Here is a 25592-nt window from a genome sequence, read left to right on the forward strand (position 1 = left end):
TTGTTCACTTTGAGGTAGTGGTGATGAACAAATAGAAAATTCCTTGGCCCCTGACTGCCTTGATGTGTGAATCTGGAGAGGATACCACAGTATATGTAGACAAAAAATAGTCAGGAATGTTTCAGTTCTCTAAATTGAATAAGTATCCTCCTTTACCAAATATGCATTTTGAAGATGTATCTTGATATCTTGTTAATTTTTCAAAGGAAGCATTCGATTATAATAGTAGAAGGTGACAGGGTGCAATAGAAGGCAGTTAAGGAGCTCAACAAAGAAACATTTTATTTGTCACTCACTGTGGCTGTTTCACAAAAGAAAATGAAAGTCCACAAGGAAAGATAATGATGGAAAATATAATGAATTCTGAATGCTGAGAAAAGTGTTAAGCGAGTTTCCTTAGGGAACAAACAGCTGTAGCACTGCAGAAGGTTGTTATCTAATAATTTGTACTTTGTGAGCATTTAATCTGATTCTTCACATAAACTTAAATGATTCAGAATAATAGAAAAACAAAAATGTTTGGAGCAAGAAACGTATTTACAGAATTTACAGAAATGTGTTACATACGTGAACCAAATTATGCCTAAAAGATGTAGAGTGAAAACAGTTGTTACTTCCTACCACTTTCCTTTCAAAGTATCTATTATTTAAAATTATTTTCAAATTTCGGTGTTGTTTTATCTGGATTCTTATAGAAAACAGGCTGTGTTTGTCGTATTCTGTTGCCTGGAGTCTACTCACTTGTCTTGAACTCTCATAGGCTGGATTACTGAAACCGATTGGAGGTAACATCAGATTTAGAATATGGTTCATCTAAATTTTAGTGTTTATAGTGTATCTGTCTACATCTAAACTATATGTTTAAGTATCTACTATAATCAACAGAGATCTCGTTAATACAGCTGGTCTAGTCTAGACAATTGCTGATCTCATCCCAGAGTAAAGAGTCACATTTGCTAAACAGAAGAGCTGTACAGCATCCATTGGCAGCGCTGACTAAATCAACATTGACTACATTGGGAGCTTATAAAATGCCTTGAATTTCAGATATTTACATTTCATCTTTGAAGATGTATCCCTCTCCACTTGTAATGGGATGTACTATATCCAGCCTAGCTATCGGATGTAGCTAGGGAATTGGACAAACCACGGATCTTTGTCCATTCAGAGAATATTATAGTATTGCAGTTTTATTGGGATGTCACCACCCTTTTCCTACCAATTAAATTCCTTGCTTCTACCTGACCTACAGTGTCTTCATTTCCATTTTATCATAAATATTTGTCTCTTCCACCACCTTCTTCCTGTCATTTCACCTCCATCTTATTGTCTTTCAATATCCTTTCCATTTATTTTTTCCAATCAATTTAATTCTACCTAATTAAATCCAGTAGGTAAACATATGATCATGCAATGAACAAATATTTGCTTCTATCAGATTTATTTATTTTTATATGCCCTAATTCTTCTATTTGTATCTGATCTTCCATTTGTACTCTAAACTCTATAAAGTTTAATATATAGATAAACTATAAAGTATATCTACTCTATAAAGTAGGGGAACTCTGCTTTTTTTTTTTTTTTCTTTTGCACAGTGGGCCATATCTATGGTCAATTCTTTACATATTACCACAGTAAACATGACTAATGATATAGCTTTTTCTGATCCTGAAACCTACAGCCCCCTGTTTATATTCTGCACTTACTTTTTTAACTACTTCAATTAAAAGTAATAAATTTATGACTATTTACAGTTGTAAGTGCACCACCACATTACTGTGAACACAATGTAATCCCATCAACATTAAAGTAAATTCAATAGTAAGCTCTTCATTAATCATTTTTGTTTCCTGCAGCTTCAACACATTTTTGAATCTCTCTTTTCTCTTGTATTAAATGTTGAATTTATTCATTCTTTTTTCTTCTCCTTTCTGCTCTTTCTTTCTTCCTCTATTTCTGATAGAGGCACCTGAGAAATTCAAAAGTTTCTGTGAAACAGGCTTGATGAAACACCATGAAGCCTCCAACAGAGCTATTGCTATTATGTGTGCCTAAATTATTTAGTTGCACCAGGAAAAGACTCATAAAAAAAAGAAAAGTTCATTTGAAAATCCTATATGGGGGGGGGGGGGGGGGGGGAGGAAGTTATGAAGTCAGTTAGACGACTAAAGTCCCAGAAGGTTTGTCTGTTTCAGTAATATTTGCAGTTTTCTAATTTTCTCCTAACATCATGATAGTTTTTTAAGCGACTTGCTCATTTCTTCTCTTGCCAGTCATGTAAATATTTTATGAGTTTGTAGTGAACAAGTGTAGTGGCTGGTATTACAACAGAAAAAAAGACATAATGTCTGCTAAAAATAAAAAGCAACATATTTAAAGATGAATGACGAAATAAAATTACATCAGCTTTGTCCTGACAAGTAGACAGATAGAGCTTCAATAAAATATTGAAGTACACACAAAGGTTAAGTTTAATGTGACTCATAATTTACTCTTAATTACTTAATTACTATCTGTGAAGATAGACATTCATCATAATCTCTTTGACGTGCATGGATCCATAATACATATAATCCCATGGCCCCCCTAAAGATAGTGGGTGTCCCTTATTCAGAATAAATATGGGAAAATGTCCCACAAATTGAAATGATGCAATATCTGCCATATTTCATATTTGTCTGAAGTTCATAGTTCTTTACCCACATAAGTACACTTAACAATCTGCAATTACCTCTCCATTACTCTTTTAAGTGAATTGCTAGTCACAGAATCAGAATCACAGAATCGTTTAGGTTGGAAGGGACCTCTGGAGATCATCTAGTCCAACCTCCCTCCTCAAGCAGGGTCACCTAGAGCATATTGCCCAGGATCACATCCAGACGGGTTTTGAATATCTCCAGGGAAGGAGACTCCACCACCTCTCTGGGCAACCTGTTCCAATGATCTGTCACCCTCACAGTGAAGAAGTTCTTTCTCAGGTTCAGATGGAACTTCCTGTGGTTCAGTTTCTGCCCATTGCCTCTTGTCCTGTTGCTGGGCACCACGGAGAAGAGGCTGGCCTCATCCTCTCGACACTCCCCCTTCAGATACTTGTACACATTGATGAGATCCCCTCTCAATCTTCTCTTCTGCAGGCTGAACAGGCCCAGCTCTTGCAGTCTTTCTTCCTAGGAGAGGTGCTCCAGCCCTCTAATCATCTTGGTAGCCCTCCGCTGGACTCTCTCCAGGAGTGCCATGTCTCTCTTGTCCTGGGGAGCCCAGAACTGGACACAGTACTCTAGGTGAGGCCTCATCTGAGGCTGAGGAGAGGGGCAGGATCACCTCCCTCCACCTGCTGGCAACACTCTGCCTAATGCACCCCAGGAGACCATTGACCTTCTTGGCCACCAGGGCACACTGCTGCCTCATGCTCGACTTGTCCACCAGCACTCCCAGATCCTTCTCTGCAGAGCTGCTTTCCAGCAGGTCAACCCCCAGCCTGCACTGCTGCATGGGGTTATTCCTCCCGAGGGGCAGGACCCTGCACTTGCCTGTGTTGAACTTCATGAGGTTCCCCTCCGCCCACCTCTCCAGCCTGTCCAGGTCCCTCTGAATGGCAGCACAGCCTTCTGGCGTGTCAGCCTCTCCCCCCAGTTTAGTATCATCAGCAAACTTGCTGAGGGTGCGCTCTGTGCCTTCCTCCAGGTCACTGATGAATGAGTTGAAGATGACTGGACCCAGGACTGACCCCTGGGGGACGCCGCTAGCTACAGGCCTCCAACTTGACTCCGCGCCACCACTGACCACAACCCTCGGAGCTCTGCCATCCAGCCAGTTCTCAATCCACCTCACTGTCCACTTGTCTAGCCCACACTTGCAGAGCTTACATGTGAGGATGTGATGGGAAACAGTGTCAAAAGCCTTGCTTGTCCTTTACAGACATACATTAATTTACTATTAACTACATCTTTAGGAAAGCAAGTTACACTTTCTTCCTATATACTTCCATATCACAAAGATTTTGACTTAACACTTTATTATATGTGTAAGGATGTATTTATGATGAAGGATACCGTTCTAGAGCTTTGTAGACACAAGACACTACTGTGCTATGTTATAACAATTAGCCAGTCAGATTGATGAGTCAGTCCTTTCCATTTTTTATTTCTTTTTCCAATAGCTCTACTCACTCCAATCTCTCAGGGACTAGACATCAACACCAATTCCCATCTTTGGAAGAAAAAAACATCATCACAATACCTTGTATGGCATTCTCTTTTAGAAACGCTTACATCCTCTGTTATTATATTATTTAATGTATTTATCACTGAAATAGATACAAAAGACTTAAAAGATAGAAAAATACTCCATAATACTTTCCCTATTTTACAGATGAAGAATTGATATGTATATCTGAAAAAATATGCATCTTTATGTAAAAATCTATACATGTATATATAAATATATGTATGTATGGTGTGTGTGTGTGTGTGTGTGTGTATGTGTGTGGATGGGTGGGTGTGGGTATGTGTGTGGGTGTGTGTATAAACATTTTAACTTGATTAACTTGAATTTATCCTCACTTTCAATTGCAAGCCTATCTCACTTGCCTGTGCTCTCTACTCCTGATAAGAAAATGCAGTGATGGTAGCCAGTAGCTCGTGGATCGATCGAAGTGGCATACCCCTGTTTTTCAGCCTTGCATTTCACCTCGTATTCATTTTCTTGTTCTTGGTCTCTACCCTGACCTAGTGTTGCACTACAGAGGAGGATGCACTGCTGATCACAAAGCAACTCTCTGGAAACTTTTCTGACAGTATGAAAGGAGTACTTCAGGGGCTGTCTGGGCACAAGAGGGCTATCTTTATAGCAGCTGGTAGACGCTCTTGCTACAGTCCAATGGAGGTGGTATCGCGGCTAGAGAATCTCATAGCATTCTTCTAGTGTGTAAGCTAGATCTCTCTCTGTTGGAAATAATTCTTTGTGGAACAGGATAAAGATAAGGAAGAATGCTAGTGATCATCCAATTGTTTTCCAAGTTGAAGAGTGGGCCCTGAAGAGATGAGAGACATATCGATATGGATATCACCAAAGAAACATTCTGGTTATTTAGCATCCGGAGGAAGATTTGCAGGACACACAGTTCAGGGATATGCAGAAAATGAATGCTGCTGTGTGGAAATCCCTGGAAATTTTTCAAAGTCAACATTAAAAAAAAAAAAAAAAGCCAACCAGTACAAAAATGAAATAAAGATAAGAACCTGTTTAAAACCAAACATGAGAGATTCTGCAGCAATGAGACAGACCTCTATATCTGGATTTTCACAAGGTCCCTGGAGCACAAGCCACAGGAAAAGCGGTAATGATTATCACAGCGCACTATGGCAAATCCACAGGTTCTCTCACCAAAGCAACTTGATATGGACCCTACTTAGGAGATGAATCTGGCAGTGAGCTCCTGGAGCCCTTTTGCCTCTTAAGCTGTCCTCTGCAGTCATGAATACTTGTGCTATGATCCAGGGATCAAAATATGGTGAATTTGCTTCTCTGTGTACTCTGAAGAAAGAGCAATAGGGAATGTGCATTTGCAAGAGAGAAAGTTTCTTTGTGATTGATCTCTGCATAAACTTCCAGTGATGTCTGTACAAATCATTCCCCTTGCTTCCCACTCTCCAGGAAGCCCTGTGATGTCTAGTTCAAATTACTGAGACTGACATGCAGAGGAAGACATAAAATGGAACTCGGGATCAAAAAGAAAGCAAGATTACTGTCTATTGTGAAGTCAAAAAATGCCTAATGACAAAAGCTTTTATTCCCACTACAGTTCTTTTGGGTCCTTAGCTAGTCAAGCATTGCTTATTTGTCAGATTCCAAGTCCTTGTAATTTCTAAGACCTCATCAGCCTCCTCCCCTTCTGCACACTGTATTTCTAAAAGCTAATCACACCCTCAAAAAGGAAACAAACAAACAAACAAACAAAACACTTAGGAGAGGTTTCCTCATTGCAGTAAACTCAGCCTTCCATATTCTAAAGTCTAGGAGCAGCCAACCTGAAGAGAGGATACGGCATGAGTGGAGTTTTGCAGAGCTTTTGGCTAGTTGTCATCCTTGATCTGGAATGGCAGCATGAAGCCAAATACCAGCAACTGGCAGTTTTATTGTTTAGGACAGGTACTAGAGAGGTACTAGGACAATAGCAGCCAGTCCAGTTACTGTTTTGCCAACATTTCTCACAAATCTGCAAATTTGTTAGTCATACCAGAGCAGTCTTTTCATTACCATACAAACACAAAGCCACTTAGTGTACAGATATTGGCAAATTTCTCATGTATAGGCATGAACTCAAAATAAACTAGACCAGTTTGAACAAACAGTACTGACTTCCCATCAATACAGTAAACCCAGTCTGGTCTTAGGTATGCATAACCTAGTTCACTCTTAGATTTGTGTAAGTATGTGGGAAATACTTCTCACTCAGACTTGGCTTCTGCTGTCAAATGCCTGCTGCTCAACAAGCAGGCTCGCTCTATTTACCATTCTTCTCAGAATAGAAACAGACACAGATAGTGACTTAACAGGTTGCCTTTCAAACAGCAAAAATGAACTAGCTCTAAGACGAACTGCTACCTGACCTCACTCATCTGATTATTTGTCAGTCAAGAGGCATATTCCTTCATAGCCTGGTCTACTCCTTTAGGAGGCAGTGCGATAGAAAAATATTCATCAGTATCTTGAACACGTCAGTAAATTGGTACAAAGAGACAGAAAGTAGGAAGACTTCTTAGATGCTGAAGCTGGCAGAGGGACACCTTCAAGAGCTATAATTTCTCTGTAGTACCAAAGAAGGCTTGACTCTCAGTGAATTGTTTTTTGAACGCTGTTCTTGAAGAGCATTTTATACTTTAGCTTTAATTTCTGGAACAGCATCCAACTCTTTCTTTGATTGTTTCAGAATTAATTAGAGATAAGAATACCCTACATTGCCATTCAGATTCTGTCTATTAAGTTCACATTCTTGACTTGTTCATTTGTAGATAGTAATTTATTTGTCTATGTGCTTAGACAAAGTGTAAGTCTATTTACACGCCCCTGAAGAAATCTTTTTGGCCGATACTGAGCTTAAGCGCGCTTTGATTCACTGTTTTTCCTTCCTTTAGACAGTGATGGGGCCTATGCTATTTTGACTTCTGTTAACACTTTTCAGTGATACCAAGGCAAGCACCTACCAGCTTAACTTCTGTTATCAATGTGACCCAAGAGTAATCATAGCCTACAAGGATTAAAGTCTGTAAAAGTTATCTATTAGCTCTTACTACTCTGAACTTCTCAGGGAGCTTTTGTGTCTGCAGAATATATAGCAAGAGACTGTACAGACACCATAGGAGGCATCCAAGAGAGAGAAAGGCGGCCTTATTGAAGAAGAGAAAATTGCTTGTAAACTGGTCAATTTCTGTCTTCATGAAAGGAAAAGTTTATTTGAAAGGCCAGGACCCTCTGCTGGTAAAGCATTTAACCCGAACATATGAAACTATATTACATTGTGGGAATGCATGAGAAAAGGATAGGAGAAGGAACCACTACTTAAAGACATTTTAGAAATTGGAGAGGAAAAGAATGAAGAAGATGTGAAAGTGAATAATACTCCAGGGCACAAAGCCTCAGGTGTGACTCATAGGAATGCTGTAGCTGGACAATACAGGCAGAAACAGCCTTTTGGTCCTGTTTCTTGACTTATTTACCGGGAACTGCACACGTTACCTGTTGCATCTGCTAGCTAACCTGGGCAAGCTTGATAGCCCATGACTTGCAGAGGTTGTGGAGGGTTGCTGGCTATGATTATGCATGTAGTTGTATGCTGATACCGAGATGGTAATGCAACATTTGAAACCTTGAAATGAACTATGTGAACATCTCTGTAGCAACCCTTCAGGATTAGATATGCCTATGTGGCTGTTTTTGTCCGAGTAGGAAACATAGCCCACATACTAGTGGGTACATGTCATCACCGATCACCCATATTACATCAGAAGAACTCTTTTCTTTATGCATCACCTTTGAAAATTTTAGCCTGGCTGGGACTCTGTGGACAAAAGGAGGTTTGGAACATTTTTACTCTTAAAGGATTTAAACCCGTATTGTGAGCCATGAGATATGCTGTAACATCCAGTATTTGATTATTACTGGAAGAACCTTTTTCCCTCTTTCTCTTTATAGCAGTTCTATTTTCTTTGTTGTTAAAACTGCTGTTGAATGCAGCATATTCCTATAAGTAATCTCTGATTTTATTTGCTAAAATGCAACTGTCTTCTGCTTTACTGTACCTTATTTCATCAAATTTGCAGGTCTTTAATCTACTTTAGGCATTGTGAAAATGTGGGAAGTGTCTGAAAAAATTTCGGAACTTTTCATTCACATTTCTTATGGCTGACACCTTATTTTTGTGCCATATATAGAAAATAAATAACCTTCCTAGGAAAGAAGATAAATAACCTTCCTAACCTAAGAAAGTAGCAATATTGCTGGTTTCAAACATTCCATCTTCTCTTTAATGTCTCTACAAACATCAATTAGTATTAACAAATATTTGAATAAGGAAGATTTATTTTGTTCTCAAGCTGCTTTTATAGCTTTTCCACCAAGAGTAATTACTTATGAATTATTTTGTCAATTACTGTAAAAAAAGAAGAGAAAATGTGGCAAATAGACAAAGCCTTCTTTCTAATGTCGTAAAACATAATCAGTCTCTTATCTACGTTCTAAAACTGAATAGCAAAATATGCACCAACCAACTTGATGTTTATGAATTATTTAACTCCGGTACCCTTACAATAAGTCAAGTGTTTCAGGTCATTGCAGAATCAGCAGAAAAGAGTGTGAGAGAAACTGAGAATAACACTGCTGTCCATTTGAATTAGGATACTTAAAAATCAGGAAAATAGACAGATTTTCAAAGGAGCCTTCACTAACTGAGAGGAGCATTCAACAGAACTAGTCCAAAGCTTTTGTCACCAATATAAAGCTGCGCCCCTGTTGGTAATGAGGTTAATGATATATCCATTAACATTGGTGCAGAAGATGGTAAAGTAAATAAGACTAAAAAAATCAGCAATGAAGTAGAGAGTATACCTAAACAAAGTGATAGAGCTAGAAGAGATTATTTAAGAGTCATGTTGAAGCTGTACAGTTTTTTGGAAAGAGAGTATTCATTTTTCATTTCTCTGTATTAACATCTTTAAATATTTAATATGAATAAATTTAATAGAAAGACTCCAGTCTTTAACAGAAACTTAAACCAATACTTTTATAGGCAGATCATGCCTGTTATCCTCTCTCCCACTGATGTTCATCTAGCAGAGAAGATCTGTAGGTTTTTAGAGTGATACTTTAAGGCTTCTATTTTATTCTTTTTCATAGTAAGTAAATTGGAACATAACATTTTTGTCATGTTAACATTTGACAATGTAATAATACTTTTCTTCTGAAATATATGCAAACTGTAAAATATATGATGAATGCAAAATGAATATTCCAATATGTCATTGATCTGATACAGCCAGAAGACCTGATATGTAAGTAGCTAAGCGCTTTCTAAATTTGTAAGATTTGTGTAGTAAAATCCAGTTGGATTTAATCAAGATTTTGATTCTTATCCTCTCCTAGGTGTAGCAAATACTTTTACTTTCATGATCAAATAAGTCAAACTAGAATCTATCTGTCTAAAGAATGGAATCTACTGCTTTTACAGAAGTAATTTGCCCAGTTTTCTTCCAAAGTAAAGGTTATTCTCTGCTGTTTCTCTACATTCTCCCAGTACTTCTCAATTTTGTATGGGAATGAAGAACAATCTAACAAAATGCAAACAATCTTATTGCAGTTCTCATTGCCTTTATTGTGGGTAAAGAAATACTGTGCTAAAATATCACAACGTCCTCCCCATTCCCCAGTCTTGTGCACCTTGTAAAGCCTTGCACTTCAGGATCATAGCCAAATACACTCCATATCTATCATACATATGGAGCATATCATTTGAATGTGCACGGTCATTCTTACAGTTTCATGATCTTAGGAAGAATAGATCATAGTTTATCCAGAAGCATTCTAGAGACCCTCAAACTTCAATAGTTAAATATTTTTATTATTACTGTCTGACAGAGAGAGCCAGTCTATCAGAGTTCAGTTTCTGAAGTCAAAGAATCATAACTATAAGACTGTAAGAGAAATCAAAAAATCGTGTAGTCCAGATCCCTCATGTTGTAAGATTAGGTTTAGTATGTTCAAAATGTGTGTGTTCTCAGTGATCTGCAATCAAAGACATCCTAAAATATCTGTTGATGACACCTTTGAGTGGTTCTACCACCTTTCTGTTGAAAGTTATTTGAAATCTAAATATTACTTCTGCAGAGACATTGTAATCAGAAGTTTAGAACATTATCAGTGAGAAATGAACCGACCACATGAAAACAATATTTTGAATGACAAGTACCTAAACAGAGACAATGGTCTGTGGGTCTTTAAATAAAATGTAATCTCATGATTTGAATTAGGAATGGTTTAGTGTAGTGCTCATTAAAACTATTTTGTTTGTGTTATAATAACCTATTAATTATTACATCTGATAAAGCACTTCAAAATAGTTCTGATGTCTGCTGATCATGGTGAATTTTCCTCTTCCTCTTTAAGTTAAACCGAGGACTTTGTGCAGTTCTGTAGGGTATGAAAGAGTTGATAAGGTTTTAGTTCATGACTATGTACATTTATCACAGATATTTATATGTTTATATAAATAATAATAAACGCAAAGAAAAGCGTCACCTATAATGAAAGGTGAAGAAGATTGTGATGGTCTTTTATTCACACAGTATTCAATTTCACAGTCTTAAGTTTAGCCATAAATAAAGTTGTATCATATATGAGTTTTACTCTTCCTGAAAGTTCATTGTGCCTGGGAAAAGGGACTGATGTCCAATATAGCCTTCCAGATCACAGAATCACAGGATAATAGGGTAATTTAGATTGGGAGGGACCTCATGAGGTCTCTAGTCCAACGTCCTTCTCAAAGAAGGGTCAGCTATGAGATCAGCCCATATCTATTCAGGTCCTGACAACCTCCAAGGATCGCGATTGCACAGCCTTTCTGGACAAACTGTCCCATTACTTGATAGTCCTCATGGGGAGAATATGGCATGCTTTTTATTTATTTATTTATTTATTTATTTATTTATTTATTTATTTATTTATTTATTCTTAACACGCCCATATCCAGCTATATCCTAAGAATGCCTGATGACAGAAATGATATGTTAGCTGATGTTACTTTGTTTTATGGCTGGAGAGTTTGCAGGTGCTTCACTATTTACTGCAGGAAAAAAAGGAGAGGTTGTAGGGGTTCTCTACGCAGGTACTTTCCGTTTTCCCAGCTTAGGCTTTGTTGTGTAAAGCTGCAGCCAGTGGGCTGGTTGTGATATTCTGGTAAGTTTTACTCACAAGTTGCAGGCTGATCATCCATGCTGAAAGTCACTGAAATCAAGGAATGAGATTTTTAACTTAGCTCAGTATTTTTTGGAAAAAAAAAAAGTCTAGAGAATACAAGATTGTCATGAAATGATCCAACCAGCTTGAGTTACATGAGGAGATGTGCTTAAAAATTTTATAGTGACTAATGATTCTGATAGAAGGAATTCTAGGCCTAGAGCTAGAGAAGAAATGGAGTGTTCTTATCAATTAGAATTAAAACATGCGTTGCTTCTACATTCAGCTTCATGAATCTTAGCATCTGTGGAGAATCTATGAGTATTCCAGCGCCAGGAACTCAACTGGCTTGGGTGTATGAAATAAACTTCAGTTAAAAAAGACTAAAAATGTGTTTTTCTGTTAACACATCATTGAGACACCTATCATATTTTAACTGATTCAATCAGCTGTTCTTCATCCATGAGTTGATTTCATCCAAGACTAGGCCAACTTGATGGAACATCTGTTCTTGTCATATTTCAATCTGAAATGTGTTATATTCATATTACTGATATTTGAGACTGTTTTACAGCACCAGTTTCTGTTCTGCTTTAGAATAGCTGTTGCCTGCTCTTGTAGATTGCATGCTCATCAGTGTTTGGAGAACGCAAGGCACATCTTTCAGTTTGATTTAATCTAAAATGAAACCAGTTATGTGATTCAGGAACACTCAGTGAGAGGAACAAAAGTGTTGTAAGTGTGGAAGAATGGAGATTCATATTGAAAGTGCACTCTGGATTCAAAACCAAAATGCTATGCAGATGCATCCAAAATAGCTCTTGATACTTTTTTTTTTTTTTTAATAAGCAAGGTGCCTTACTGAATAACCTGCATTCAGACACTCCAGGAACTCTGCTGGATTAGATGTTCAGTAAAGAATTTAATAAAACATTGTGCCTAACTCAGGCAATATTAGAAAATATATAGGTGAGCATAATTCAAGGGCTATATTTAGTGCATAGATTTTCTGACATCAAAATGACAAAAATTTTAAAATGTACTTGTTAACATTGAAGTAAACATAGCATTATGGAAGTTATATACTACAGTTCTAGCTTTTAATATTAATAGATTCAGCATATAAAAAACTTTCAAGTATTATGACATACCATTATTGATATGCATCATTATAATATGCCCTACAGCACCACCACACAGCTGTATCACAAAAGCTGTGTTTTTTGTTCTCTGTAACCTAAAAATTAATGCATTTACATAGATCTCAATTTTAAATTGGGGGCTGTAAAATAATTAAAAATGCCTCTGTTTATTGAATGCAAAAATTAGTTCCTATTTCTTATGATTTCAGAAAACTAGCAGGGGATGTAATATATCCAGCTGGTCTTTCACATTATTACTGCTCTGTACGGCTTAGATACAAAGTGAATTTAAATTATATATTTTTTAGCTCAATTAAAAAAAATATTGCTTCCATGATGGTTTTTTTTTTTCCCGCTTGGTTCATTGCCCTTCTGTTCCAAAGAATGAATGAATCCTAAAAGAATTATTTCCCACAGAATTCTAACCTTTTATTGTAACCCAAATAGCAGGCTGGTTAAGCTTAGTAGCAGAGCATAATTATGTTGATTCTTTCAGATGGGATATTTAAACTTTGGAAACAAAGCACTGTTATGTGTATGTACAAATAATACATTGGTTACAGTTCTCATGAATTAGCATGTATCTTTGGATTAATTTAAACTCATCTATCATTTAAGTGTTTGTGACTTTACTTTAGATTAACCTTTCCCACACTCACATTACCATTAATGGGATGCATTATTCTTTCCTTTTTACTTAGTTAGGTTAATTATGCTCTCTTTATCTCTCTGTTTCTCTTAATAAACCCTTTATTATATATCTCATCTTTATATGTTATGTACAAGTTACATTTAACAGGAGAAGCTTCTTAATGAGAAACTCTTTAGTGATTAACTGGTAAGTTATTTTATAAATTTTGCTCTTCGTACCTTTTGAGATCAGCTGTGGAAGCAAATCAAATGACCAAGTTCAGAAGAAAACAGCTTTGACTGTGTGTAGAAATATTCTTTAAATATTTTACTTGCTATTAATAGTGCATCTTTTTGCACTTTCAGCATAGACTTCTGTCAGAAACAAAACTCTACCTGATAAACAAAACTCTGCCTAGTAAAATGAAGGAAATATGGACCCAACTTTAACTATAATTTCTTATCTTTGCTTAAACTATCACTTTATTTCTTTTTTTTTTTTAATTTTTAATGGAAGATCGGAATCAAGTGTGACAAGGTTAGTTATGTTAAACCGTTATGCCACTGAACAATAAAAAAAGAACAGAAAGCTAGAGAATGCAGTTATTCAGACCAATGTTACTTTGATTCTAGAGGGGACATTTAGTTTTTTTTCACTTTCATGGCAAAAAAACCAAAAACAAACACAAACAAACAAAAATTTACTCCATGGTTTTCTCTTTTGAAAGAAACAGAAAATTTTGTCAAGTTGTATGAAGCAATCAGAAAATTGTAGCAAAGCTGTGTCAATTTTAGACAAAAAAAAAGATATCTAGTGTCAATTTTGTATACATTATCCTGTTAATGTGTCTTATCAGGTGCTACAACCATTGAAAAGTATGATCTCAGAACAAATATATGGATCCAGGCTGGAGTGATGAATGGCAGGAGGCTTCAGTTTGGTGTTGCTGTCATTGACGAAAAACTATTTGTCATTGGAGGCCGGGATGGTTTAAAGACATTAAACACTGTTGAATGCTACAATCCAAAGACGAAGGCTTGGACTGTGTTACCACCAATGTCAACACATAGGCATGGTCTAGGTAAGGAAAAGAGCTACCAAGTTTTTCAGTTATATTACTTGTAATGCAAAACTCACTATTTTAAAGCTACCATAACATTCTAAGCAGTAACAATAACAGCTTAAATTGTTCTTACCAGTTTGCTAAGAACATAAAAAGAGAAGCTTACATTTACATGATGATGGAAAGAAGCTTTTTAGCATTTACCCAAATATCAGTACTGAAAAAAGAGAAAGGGAAGGAAAGGGAAAGGGAAGGGGAAAGGGAAGGGGAAGGAAAGGAAGAAAAGAAACCCTGAAACTTACACAGGTTGATCAGAAAATTCAGTTGTGTTTTCACAGATTTTGAAAAAGGGAATCTTTTTAATGTCTTATTAAACAGTAAAAATATTGTGTATTTTCAAAGTATTATGCCTTTTCATTTATCTAATATGATATGAAGTATGCTGATATACTATGTTAGTGATGAACTTTACAAAGTAAAGATAGCAGTAGTTTCAGCATAATTGATGAAGCATTTTTTCCTAGTCTGTTTCAGATAAGTTTTTTTAATAAGATGATCCACACCACTATCAGCATTAAACATGCTGTGTTGCATCCCTCTTCTCAAGAGTGCTTCCTTTCTCCTTATTTTATGAATAGTCATAAGCTAAAGATTACCTGATATTAGTGATCACATAGAAAGGTAAACCTGATATCTGAACTTGTTTCCATTTGTTTCCTTGATTTCTGCAATCCAAAAATGCAAAAAAAACCCACCTATTTTTCTTTTTTAAGTGTTTGTTAAATCTAATCCTTTAAGCATCTACATCTAAGCTAGTCATCTCATCCCATTTATTGTCAATGGAGAGAAAAAGGCATTTCACAAGCATAATTCATGGCATCTATTTAAAATATTTTCCTTAGAAGGAAATGAGTCACATCTTAGAATACTATCAGGCTATACATATGTAGAGCTACAACTTTGTTATATATGACCTTGCCTGTTTTAATTTCTCGTTAGTAATATGTGATATAATTTCATTACTTTCCAATAATATGTAAAAAGACAAGATTTAAATTAATATATTTTCACATCCCTGGATGACAATGGAATTATGCACATACTGCTAATGAGGAATTAAAATTAAACCAATACATGCACAAATTCTTTTTCTGCTTTCACGCAAATTCCATAACAAGGTAATGCCACAAATAACAATAAAAGGGAAAATAAGGACATCTGTTGTTATATATTAAAATTAATCTAAATGAAAATATATCCATCCCATAATACTTAATATGGCCCATTGTGAATAGTACATATTGACTACCCTGGATACCAGAGCTCCTATTTACCACAAAATAATAGTGAAATATGACTAGCAACAGTGGAAGCTGCCTCAGCCATGACTTAACTGTAGATTAACTTGGTAAGCTTTCTTTTCTACTGAATTATTTATTCTTTTTGTCCTGTCATGTCCAGGAAACATGCTAGCTATGTTGAAATCTTTGTTATTGTATGCATTTTCCTTCTGGGAAATGACTGGAAACACTAGAAAATGAGCCCATTATCAGGCAGTCAGTAATCTCACTCTCTTTTATTGAAGTCATCAGATATCCCAACTACAACTTACCATTTTGTTTTTGTCACTTTTATTATTATTTTCATTATTATTATTCTTAAAACTTTTTTTATATTTTTTTGTTAAGGGTAGAAGGCAATTTGATTTACTCAGAGAAATAGGCACTAGCTTTGTTTCATTTTTGAAATTAAGCAAAAGACAGTTGTATATTTTCTTTAAAATAATATACATTTTTCTATCATATATATATCCATACATATATACATATACCTATAACAGAAAAACAAACCTTTATTTATTCAATTATACAAGTCATTTAAAAATGTTTCAAAATATCCTTTCTTATTCATCACTTGTAGGGTAATGAGTTTTTCTGTCTTAAAAAAAGGAATTTAGTTCTGTATGACATTCCTACCAGAATATAACATGAGTAAGGTATGGGAAACTGAACTGTCCATTTTCTATTCTGCTAAGATTGCCTAGTTTGATGAAATCATTACAAAGTCATGAAAAATAGAAATGGAAAAGACCTGCTAGGTCATCCTGTCCATTCCCCTGAGCTATAATCTGTAGTAAGTCCCTTAATGTTCTTCTATATCAACATCCCTCAAAATCAAAGTGCATATTTTTTTCATGCCATTTGACACTAATAATAATATGCATTTGTACAGTAGCTGGCATAATGCAATTTTGCTATTAAACAAGATCTATAGGTCTTGCAATAAAAAGTAGTGGTGGGAATCTATGTCAAAAGGCCCTGTGATACTAAATAGCTCTGTGATTTGAAATTGTTTCCTAAGATCAAATGTATTTATACTGATGCAGAAATACACATAATGCCTACAGAAATACACGTAATGCCTTCCATGCCAGTGTTCCAGAATTTTACAGAAACTGTTATTACGTCTAATGCTCTTCCCAAAGGAGTGGTAAAAATGCAATAACTTGAGCCATTACACAAAAAAACATTAAGAAAGCATTAGGAAATGCATAATAGAGACAAACTTTCCCCAGCAGCAAGACAGGTTGGGGCTGTGATCCAAACCCTTTGTAGTTAATTCAAAAAAACATTTGTAATTTTAGATTTATACTTTTATGGATGCTTTTGAATCAATAGATCTAAAAGGTGCCCCTATACTTTAAGTAAAGGTCTCCAGGAATGTTGAGGTGATGACTGGAGAAAAACTGATATGTTTCCCACAGGAGAAAAAAAGGGAGCTCTTAAACATCTGGCCACTTGAGGTGAGAAAATTAAAAAAAAAAAAAAAACACTTTTGAATATTGCATAAATTGAGGTTTTTTTAAATCATATAAAGTGAAGAAAGATATAAAAATTGTGATTTTATTGACCCTTTTATAAGAGTAATAATGTTTTCTAATAACTAAAAGGTGATGATGAAAATGATTAAAGGCAGTAATTTGGAGCCGACAGAGATGTGCTCTTTTTCCTCATCTGAAATTGCATAAAAACTATAACACAGTATTTCCTGACATGCTTGAGTAATGGAATTTCATTGTTTTTTTTCAGTGTGAACTTTAGTATGATCTTCATCCAGGAATCCCATAAAAAAGATCATTTTAATACATGTCCTTTTTAATGAGAAAGGAATATAGCTCTGCAGTAAGAAATTCTTTTTTGTTTATTTCCTAAAATATATATTATGTTATATCCTTGTAGTAATGATGACAGAGCTATCTGAATTAGATTTTACATACAAGATTAGGAACAGACACCCATACTTTAGATTTCTGTCTTTTTGTTGATACCAGTAAAAATATTTTGATTTCATTTTACTTTGCTGTAACTAAGGTCACAATTAGGCAACATAATACCTTTATTTTCTCTTTGTATAACCTGAAGTGGAACTGTGTGTATAAAAGCTGATATATGTAGAAATGAGAAAAGGAAAATGGAAAGGTCACATAGGGAAAGTACATCCTGTAGGAACTCATATGTTGGAGGGTTTCAATGCCATCAGTAGACGATGAGTGGAAGCAATGGTAAGTGGCAGGATGTGGAATAAGTGATGCTGTAGACAATAAGTAAGCAAAAAAGAAAGGATAAACTATGGGACCCACAAATATTATCTCAGCTAATAGTGATTCTAATTTAACTGACAAGTAAAGTAGTATAGAATATGGGAGAGTAATATGAAGCCAGAAAGACAGAGAAAGGTGCAAATGAAATATAAGGAAGGTAGAGGAACCTACCTGAGAAACAGGAAACAGATAAGTCGTAAGTCATATATGGAAGGCAATAACAGGAACAAAGAGAGAGAGAGAGGGAAAAAAAGTATAATAGATTGTGAATGAAAAAGTTGAGAAAATAAAAGTCAAGGAAAAGTGGGTGTAGAACTGCTTCACGTAAGGGAGAGAGAGGTTTGTATGGAGGAGGAAGGAAGGAAACAGATAGAATAAGTTTAGACAATGATAGAATAAGTTTAAACGTTAGATGCCAAATCCTGTTTTTTCCTGAAACATCATGGTTTTAAAAAAATGAAATGAAGGCATCAAACAAAAAAGTAATGCTCAGCTTATCTTTCCCAGGTGAACAACATAGGTGCCTCATTGAAGAAATTAGGCTTCCTACATATTCAAAGGAAAAGGGTAGTCTTCTCTGGCAGGTGTCCTACATTTTCTCAGCCTCTTCATTAAGTATTTTAAAGGTGCCTAAGCTCCTACATCAGGCTATATTTACAATATTTGTTAAGCCTAGGCTTGATCTCTGGGCTTTATTTTGGTGAGTTTAGTGATCTCACTATTTGTACTCAAATACAGCATTTGCAGGATGATCAGAGGGGGAAGAAGGATGATAGGGGGATGGCAGGAGCTAGCAAACCCCTGTGCAGCTGCTCGTGTAGATAGGTTACAGGATCCTCTTTCCTCCTCCACTCCCAGAAAACAGAATTTTAATACTTGGAAGCAGACAAGCAACACTAAAAAAACACCTTCCCTTCATTGCTGGTAGGAAGGCATCTAAATATGTAATGCAAATGTATTCTTAAGTACCTGCCTATAATGTGACTGTCATGAAACTGGTGCATGTAAAATTAACATCTAAGAGAGTAAACACAAAAATTAGAGGTGGAGAGAAAATAGGGAAATTAGAGAGCTGTAAGATGAATTAACTTTGATGGTGATAATAAAAAAAAGATATTATGTGTTAGCATAAAAATGCTATAATATATTGAAAAAAGATGAAAAGTTAAAAAGGAAGACTAAATTTAATTTAAAATGGAAATGGCATAGACCTTATTAAGCATACTTGGTTCATAAGTATTTTACAAATATTTATTCAGCTAAGTATTGTTGTGAAATGGAAGTTTGTGGGAGGTGGTGGGAAAGACGTCATTCTGGTATATCAAAATCTAGATCATTTTTATTTGTTTCTGTTTAACAAGATTTGTTGTCTGTTCTGTTAAGTGGTATATGAGTGATTGAAAGGCTCACATGGATTCATTGTGTCAAGAAATATTATCTCCCACACTGTGTCCTTGAATGACACTAAAAAGTATGTAGTGTTGTGAGCACATTAACACTTGCTGGAAAAAAGTTTCCTTTAGCAGAAATTTCTCAGTTGTATCCAGTGAGACCAGTTTTAGTCCTGTGCCACAGGGTGTGGTGGGCAATATCTCAGCCTGAGCAGTGCAGTTATAAAAATAAAGTTATGCTGATATTCATGAGATTTAGTTTAATAAATAATGAGAGTTTTTGAATGTGAGATAGTTGCCTTTTGGTTTCTGAGTACCAATGATGTATGTATACTCAATTGATAATTTGGCATTTGTCTCTAAGCCTACAAAAAAGGAAGTCTAAGCTTGCAAAAAAAAAAAGGAAATCTTCTTTAAAAAAGGAGGAAAAAAGGCAATTCATAAGTTTACAGTTCTTGATACTTTAAGAAAAATATAAAAGCTCACTTAGTTTACCAAAAAAAACCCATACTATTTGGATATTCTTACATTTTGCCCACTTCTTATACAAAGTACTCATTTTTTTCTTTTACATATGCAAAGGGAATTCAACACAGCTTCTACATACTTGTAGTCTGTTTCCTGAAAATTACTGCAAGAGGTAGGCGATGTATACTGCAGAAGTTACACACTGGAGCTGAGAGGCAGAAGTTTTATGGATAAGATTGTTTCTTTTTTAAAATATAGCTTCCAATACTTAAAAAGGAGTAAACATCATTTTTTAAAGGTTTATTCTTTTATTATGATAGATTGAGCAAGTGGATGGGTATCAAAAATGAACCTGCTAGAGACTCAGTTCAAGGGATATTTGTATATAGGGATACACTCATAGAAAGGGAACAAGAAGCCATAACTTGAGAACGAATGTGTCCCAAAGCCACGTTGCTGCTTAGATCCAGCTTGATTTTCCCTATACTCTACTTCCACCTCTACCACTGTAGAATCCAAAACACCAGGCAGGGGGAAGGAACAAGAGGATTAGCTGGAAAGAAAGCAGGGGTAACCCTGTAATTTGTAAGCAGCAGTGAGAACTGTTAATGGAGAGAAATGTTGTGGAGAGTCCAAAGCATCAGTCAGAAAGCTTGAGGCAAGATACGTAGCAAAGGGATTAGGTAGAATCAGAGCTAATAAATGAAAAATAAGATGGGACTCTATGTTTATTAAGTCCAAAATCGAAGACATAATTGCCCTCTATTAGTATTTAATCCAAAAATAATACTAAGGATACATATATGCATCTAATGATTCAACACACACACACACACACACATATGTATACATATACATATATGTATATAACTTGGTTGGCCCAAACTTATTGCAGTCATTCTGTGGACTTATAGGATGATCAATGCTGTGGTCCGTAATGTACAACTTCTAGTATTTTTCATCTTGTAAGTTATAAACAACCATCCATTTCACCACAGAGTGAATTAAATCACTTTGCCTTTATTGGAAGTATTTAGTTACTACCAAATCCATGTGCCTGCAGAAAAATTGTGAGTGCTTTCTTTATGTTGTTAGCAGTTATAAAATATGAAATGGCCAAATGGGGAAAAAATTAACTGATAACTGAATTCCAAATGCAGCTATGTCCTGAAGGCATTACCTTCCTGAAACTAATAATAATAGCAGGGAGATTTTTGTGCTAGTAAATGCCTTGTTTCTTCTAGTAATTGTACTTTACATAGACAAATATTTTTGAATTTGTATAACCAACTTAATGCCACTATTCATCTAAATATTCTTCTCTGTGGCGTCTCCTTTCTTCTCTTCAATGCCTTTGAGTACAAGATACTGAATAATCATATTTCCTGTTAAGTAATGAGATGCAATTGAGTTTTTGTGAATATAAATTTACTTTAAATGCTAATGACAAAAATGACAATCTGAAAACACTGGTACCAGTTAAGGTAGAAACTTCAAAATAGACATTGAGCTATGGGTTTACAGAATTATTGTTGTGATTCTTAAAGAGAACTACTTAAACATATTAAAATTCATAATGGATAAAAATATAGTTAAATGTCTATTGAGTTTTAAAAGTAATTAATATTATATAAAATTTAATAAAGGAAATAGCTTGCTTAGTAAGATATTTTGCTTTGGCGGGGAGGTTATTTTCCTTTTTATTGGCATGGAAAACCCAAACATAGTAAATTATATGATAATATTCATTAAATTCTGCATATTCAAAGAGAAATTTTAAAGCTTTTTGAACTTTAAATAAAATAATCTTCTTTTCACTCTGAAGCAGTTTTGGAAATGCTAGATCTAATTTTGATTGTTTTACTCAGATAAGTATTTCTAGTGATTTTCTGGTTCACTCAAATTACAGCAAGGTTTTCTATTCATGTGCAGACATGCAAATGACAGTTGTATCATGAGATCACCATCAATGTTCCTTATGAAGATCTTAAGATCTTTTGATTATTTATGCCATTTAAAGGTCTTTAGATGAAAATCTATTGTTAATAGAAGAAAAGGTTAAATTATTTGGTAGTAGATACTTTTAGTGAATCTTTCATTTTCTTTAAGAAAATACTTATTATTACATTAATTCAAGTCCTTATTGACTGTTAAGAGTCTCATTTTTTCTATTATTATTTTAAGCACAGTCCACAGCTGTCAGAGACAAAAGTGCATTAAATCAGTGTGTCATGGGAACATAGTGCAATAATTTATTCTTCACCAGAAAGTGCATAAAGAGTTTATTCACCAGTGGAAATTCATAACCCTCACTGCCAATGTGTCATGGTCCTTATTTATTGATTAGTCAACAGAAAAATATTCTAAGTATTAATAAAGGAAATCAGGACTGATGTGCAAATTGATATAATATTAACTTTATGCTTTCATCAATTAAAATTGTTAGAAAAATAGTCAGAAAAATTGATCTCCCGTGTAATTAGTTCATCTTGCCTTTATTTTTACTACATGGTAAATCTCAAAGGGAAAATATGTGTATACATATAACAACAATAATCAATCTAAGCCTGTTTTTTTAGTTATTAAGTGATATTTTATAAATTGTTTTGCCTACTTTAAAATATGTCATTATTATTTGCTGTAGTGATTTAAAATTCGGGAGATAACCTTCCAAATAATTTTTAGATTTTCAGAAAGTAATTGTTGCTTATCATGTGTTTCTAAACTGCATGATACTTTAAGACATATTCCAAACTTTCTTTACAATTTTAATGTTAGGATTCATATCTGTATAGAAGGATGTACAACTGAGTGGTACATCTGAGCTGGCACATTCCAGTTTCTATTAATGAAAAGAAATGATCACATTTTGAATGAACAATCTGTGGCTTGGGAGCAGTTCCTGCTTCTCAAGGTACAATGAAAGATTATTGAGAGATTTTGCAAATTGAAGATTATTTATTTATTTATTTTTAATGAAAAAGCCTAAGGCAGTTCTATCTATATTGGATGTTGGTTGCAAATATCTTACCACAACTGTTCTTTAGTACTCAAAAAAAAATTATTAAAAATACTTTTAATATTCATTATTCTATTATATATATATATATATCACTGAATATAAATAAATAAATATATATAAAAACATATACATTTAACCAAAAAATCCTATTTTATATAACAAAGTACTTCTTCTTTAAGTAGCAGCGACTTTGTCTGGGTCCCACAGCTCATATAGTCCTTTCAGTTACAGTCTGTAATGTCTGCTATTTGAGTGTGATTACACTGCTGTTGTCTATTCGAAAGATTTTTTTGCAATTTATAACATGTTCATGAACTTAGTGTTAGGTTAGAATAAATCTGTTGCTATTTGTTCACTGCTTTTTAATTGAATATTGGATAACATATTGCTGGCAGTCACAGGTTACTCAGTTCACAAAATTACAAGAATGCAACAAATAAAAGCAAAGATGATAACTACTGAGAAAAATGAAAAGAAATTTTAACTTAGTACTGGGATGTTTTCCAGGAGGTCATATAATCCTTTAATTTTTTTTTTTTCCCTAAATCTTAAAATCAATTCTGAAAATTGCAAATTCCAAAAGAAGTGAGAAATAAACAAGAATTTTATTACATCCTCAAACAAAAGGACTAGCTATATTGTGAGTCATAAAACTTTGATGATATTCCTTTAAACAAAGTATCTGTATTTGAGTAAACTCCTTTTTGGTAACAGAGAAAAATAAATGACTCTAGGATGTGATGTCATCCTAATCTAATATATACTAGGGTAAAAGATAGGAATTAATGGACTGGCATAAACAATATATGTATACAAGGGACCCGTACCAGTCATGTTCACACTTAAATCTCATTTTCTGGTCTTCATCTGCAGATAAGCTTTGCACCACAGGGGACTGTACATTTACAAATTTGACTAGTATCATGCAGCAAAATATTACATCAATTATATACAGTTAAAGGCAAATTAAAGTTTGAAAATAAATAAAGCTCTAAGTGTTTTATTTTTGATTTTTTTGTGAAGCAGGATGTTAGTACCAATTTAACCTTTTAGATCTAGGAATAAGTTTCCAGAATCAGTTCTCATCATAAAACTGATAGCACTTGGATAATCTTCAATTAAACTTGACTGAAGAGTTTAAATCCTCTCTTTTTAAGGGCACTTCAGTCTGGAGGCTTAGACATATTATTTGGGTATCATGTCTTATATTACTTTTTAATCAGCTGTACGTAGCAACAGAGCACTCTATACTCCATTTAAGTGAAAAATCAAATCTCATAGCTTAAACTGACTTTAATCAGTTATACTAAAACTAACAATCTGACTTTATGCTGACACAGACTTGGAGCAATAAGCCAGCACACTATAGCTCATGTGTGGCTGTAAAGACCATTGACTTTCAAAGGCCGTTTCACACTTCCTTCTTGAGGTGCGATTTCTGCCTGTAACAGTGGGGATGGACTGAACTAACGCACCAAATGTTGATGGAGAATATTAGCCAGATGCTTCCATTCTGCATTCAAACACAAATGAAATATTCAAAAGTAACCTCTTCTTAGAAAAATGGGATGGAATATTCTCTTCCAATCCGGTATATTCCTGTGTAGCTGCAAGTATTTAGATATGCCCTGAAGAAAGAGGATTTTAGAAAAGGTTTACCAGTTGTTACCTAGCAATGAGTGATCCTGTTCTAAGGAAGAAGACTGAGTTTTTTGTTTTTTGCTTTTTGTTTTTTTTTTTTTTTCAAAAAAGGGTATAATTTGGTAATTGCAGTTATGTAATAAGATATAGCATCAGCCTATTAAAAGTAGTGTAGCACTTTATTCAGACTAATATGCACAATTTATACATAACAACATAAGGCCAGAAATCTCTCAGACAAATCCTTGCATTTAGTCCTTGACGAAATTCCTGTTTAGGTAAGACATCATTGGTAGATTCAGCTATTATGTTAGCCCTGCAGTGAGGGTTTGGATTCTCTACCTACAATTTTCCTTAAAATCAATCTATTAAAAAAATCAGCTTCAGATAAATGTAATAGTTTTCTGTCAGATATTATTGGAATAAAAGTTTCAGTATTTACCTCTTAAGAAATAAATATTCTTTCTTTTTTTTTTTTTTTAAGAAATGTCTAGGTTTTCTTTTCTATACGAACAAATTTTATGATGTAAAGAAAGTATAAGTAAAATTGAAAAATAATAATTAGCAGGAATAAAAATATTTCTCAGTGTTTAAATAGATTGTATTTCTGACTTGTTAACTTCACAAGTGGACTACCTTAGAATTCTCAATGAAAAGTAATAAAAAAGAATAGTTGTAGCTTTTAGGTAAAGCAAAGTTAATGTAGATCCCACAGAGTGATATGTGTGTTATATCTGAAGATAATAAAAATACAGAGGTGATTTATTGATATGTCTGTGTGTACGTGTGTATGGGAAATGCCAAAATCACATATTATTGGGGAAAAAAACCTATTTTATATATATATAAATATTTCATATATATATATATATACACACACACACATATATATACATACACACACCATATTAAAATAAGAAAAATATAGAATAAGATTTGCAAGACAGCTTATATTTAAATAAAACTGAGAAAGTCATGAAATATTTAATGCCTTAAAGCTAGTCATAACATAACCAGGTAGTATTAATGGGAGCTTTCACCCATTTAGTATTTCTGATATTTCCTCAATAAAGGAGTTAATAAAATAATTGATCATAAATACATTATTATAATCAATAGTCTAGTTAATAATAAAATGTCCATCAATAAAATGAAAATTGAAATGAAAAAATATTCCATTGCTTC

General features: G+C 34.4%; 1 protein-coding gene across 1 annotated transcript in view; it reads left to right on the top strand.

Annotated features, from left to right (window-relative positions):
* Positions 1 to 25592, top strand: part of KLHL1 (kelch like family member 1) — a 258070-nt gene that overhangs the window by 178342 nt on the left and 54136 nt on the right. Inside the window, exon 7 of the mRNA XM_068929677.1 lies at positions 14078 to 14302. Coding sequence (XP_068785778.1) covers positions 14078 to 14302 — 225 coding nt within the window. The remainder of the gene's footprint in view (positions 1 to 14077; positions 14303 to 25592) is intronic.

The sequence above is a fragment of the Struthio camelus genome, chromosome 1, assembly GCF_040807025.1.
Source record: "Struthio camelus isolate bStrCam1 chromosome 1, bStrCam1.hap1, whole genome shotgun sequence".
Taxonomy (NCBI): domain Eukaryota; kingdom Metazoa; phylum Chordata; class Aves; order Struthioniformes; family Struthionidae; genus Struthio; species Struthio camelus.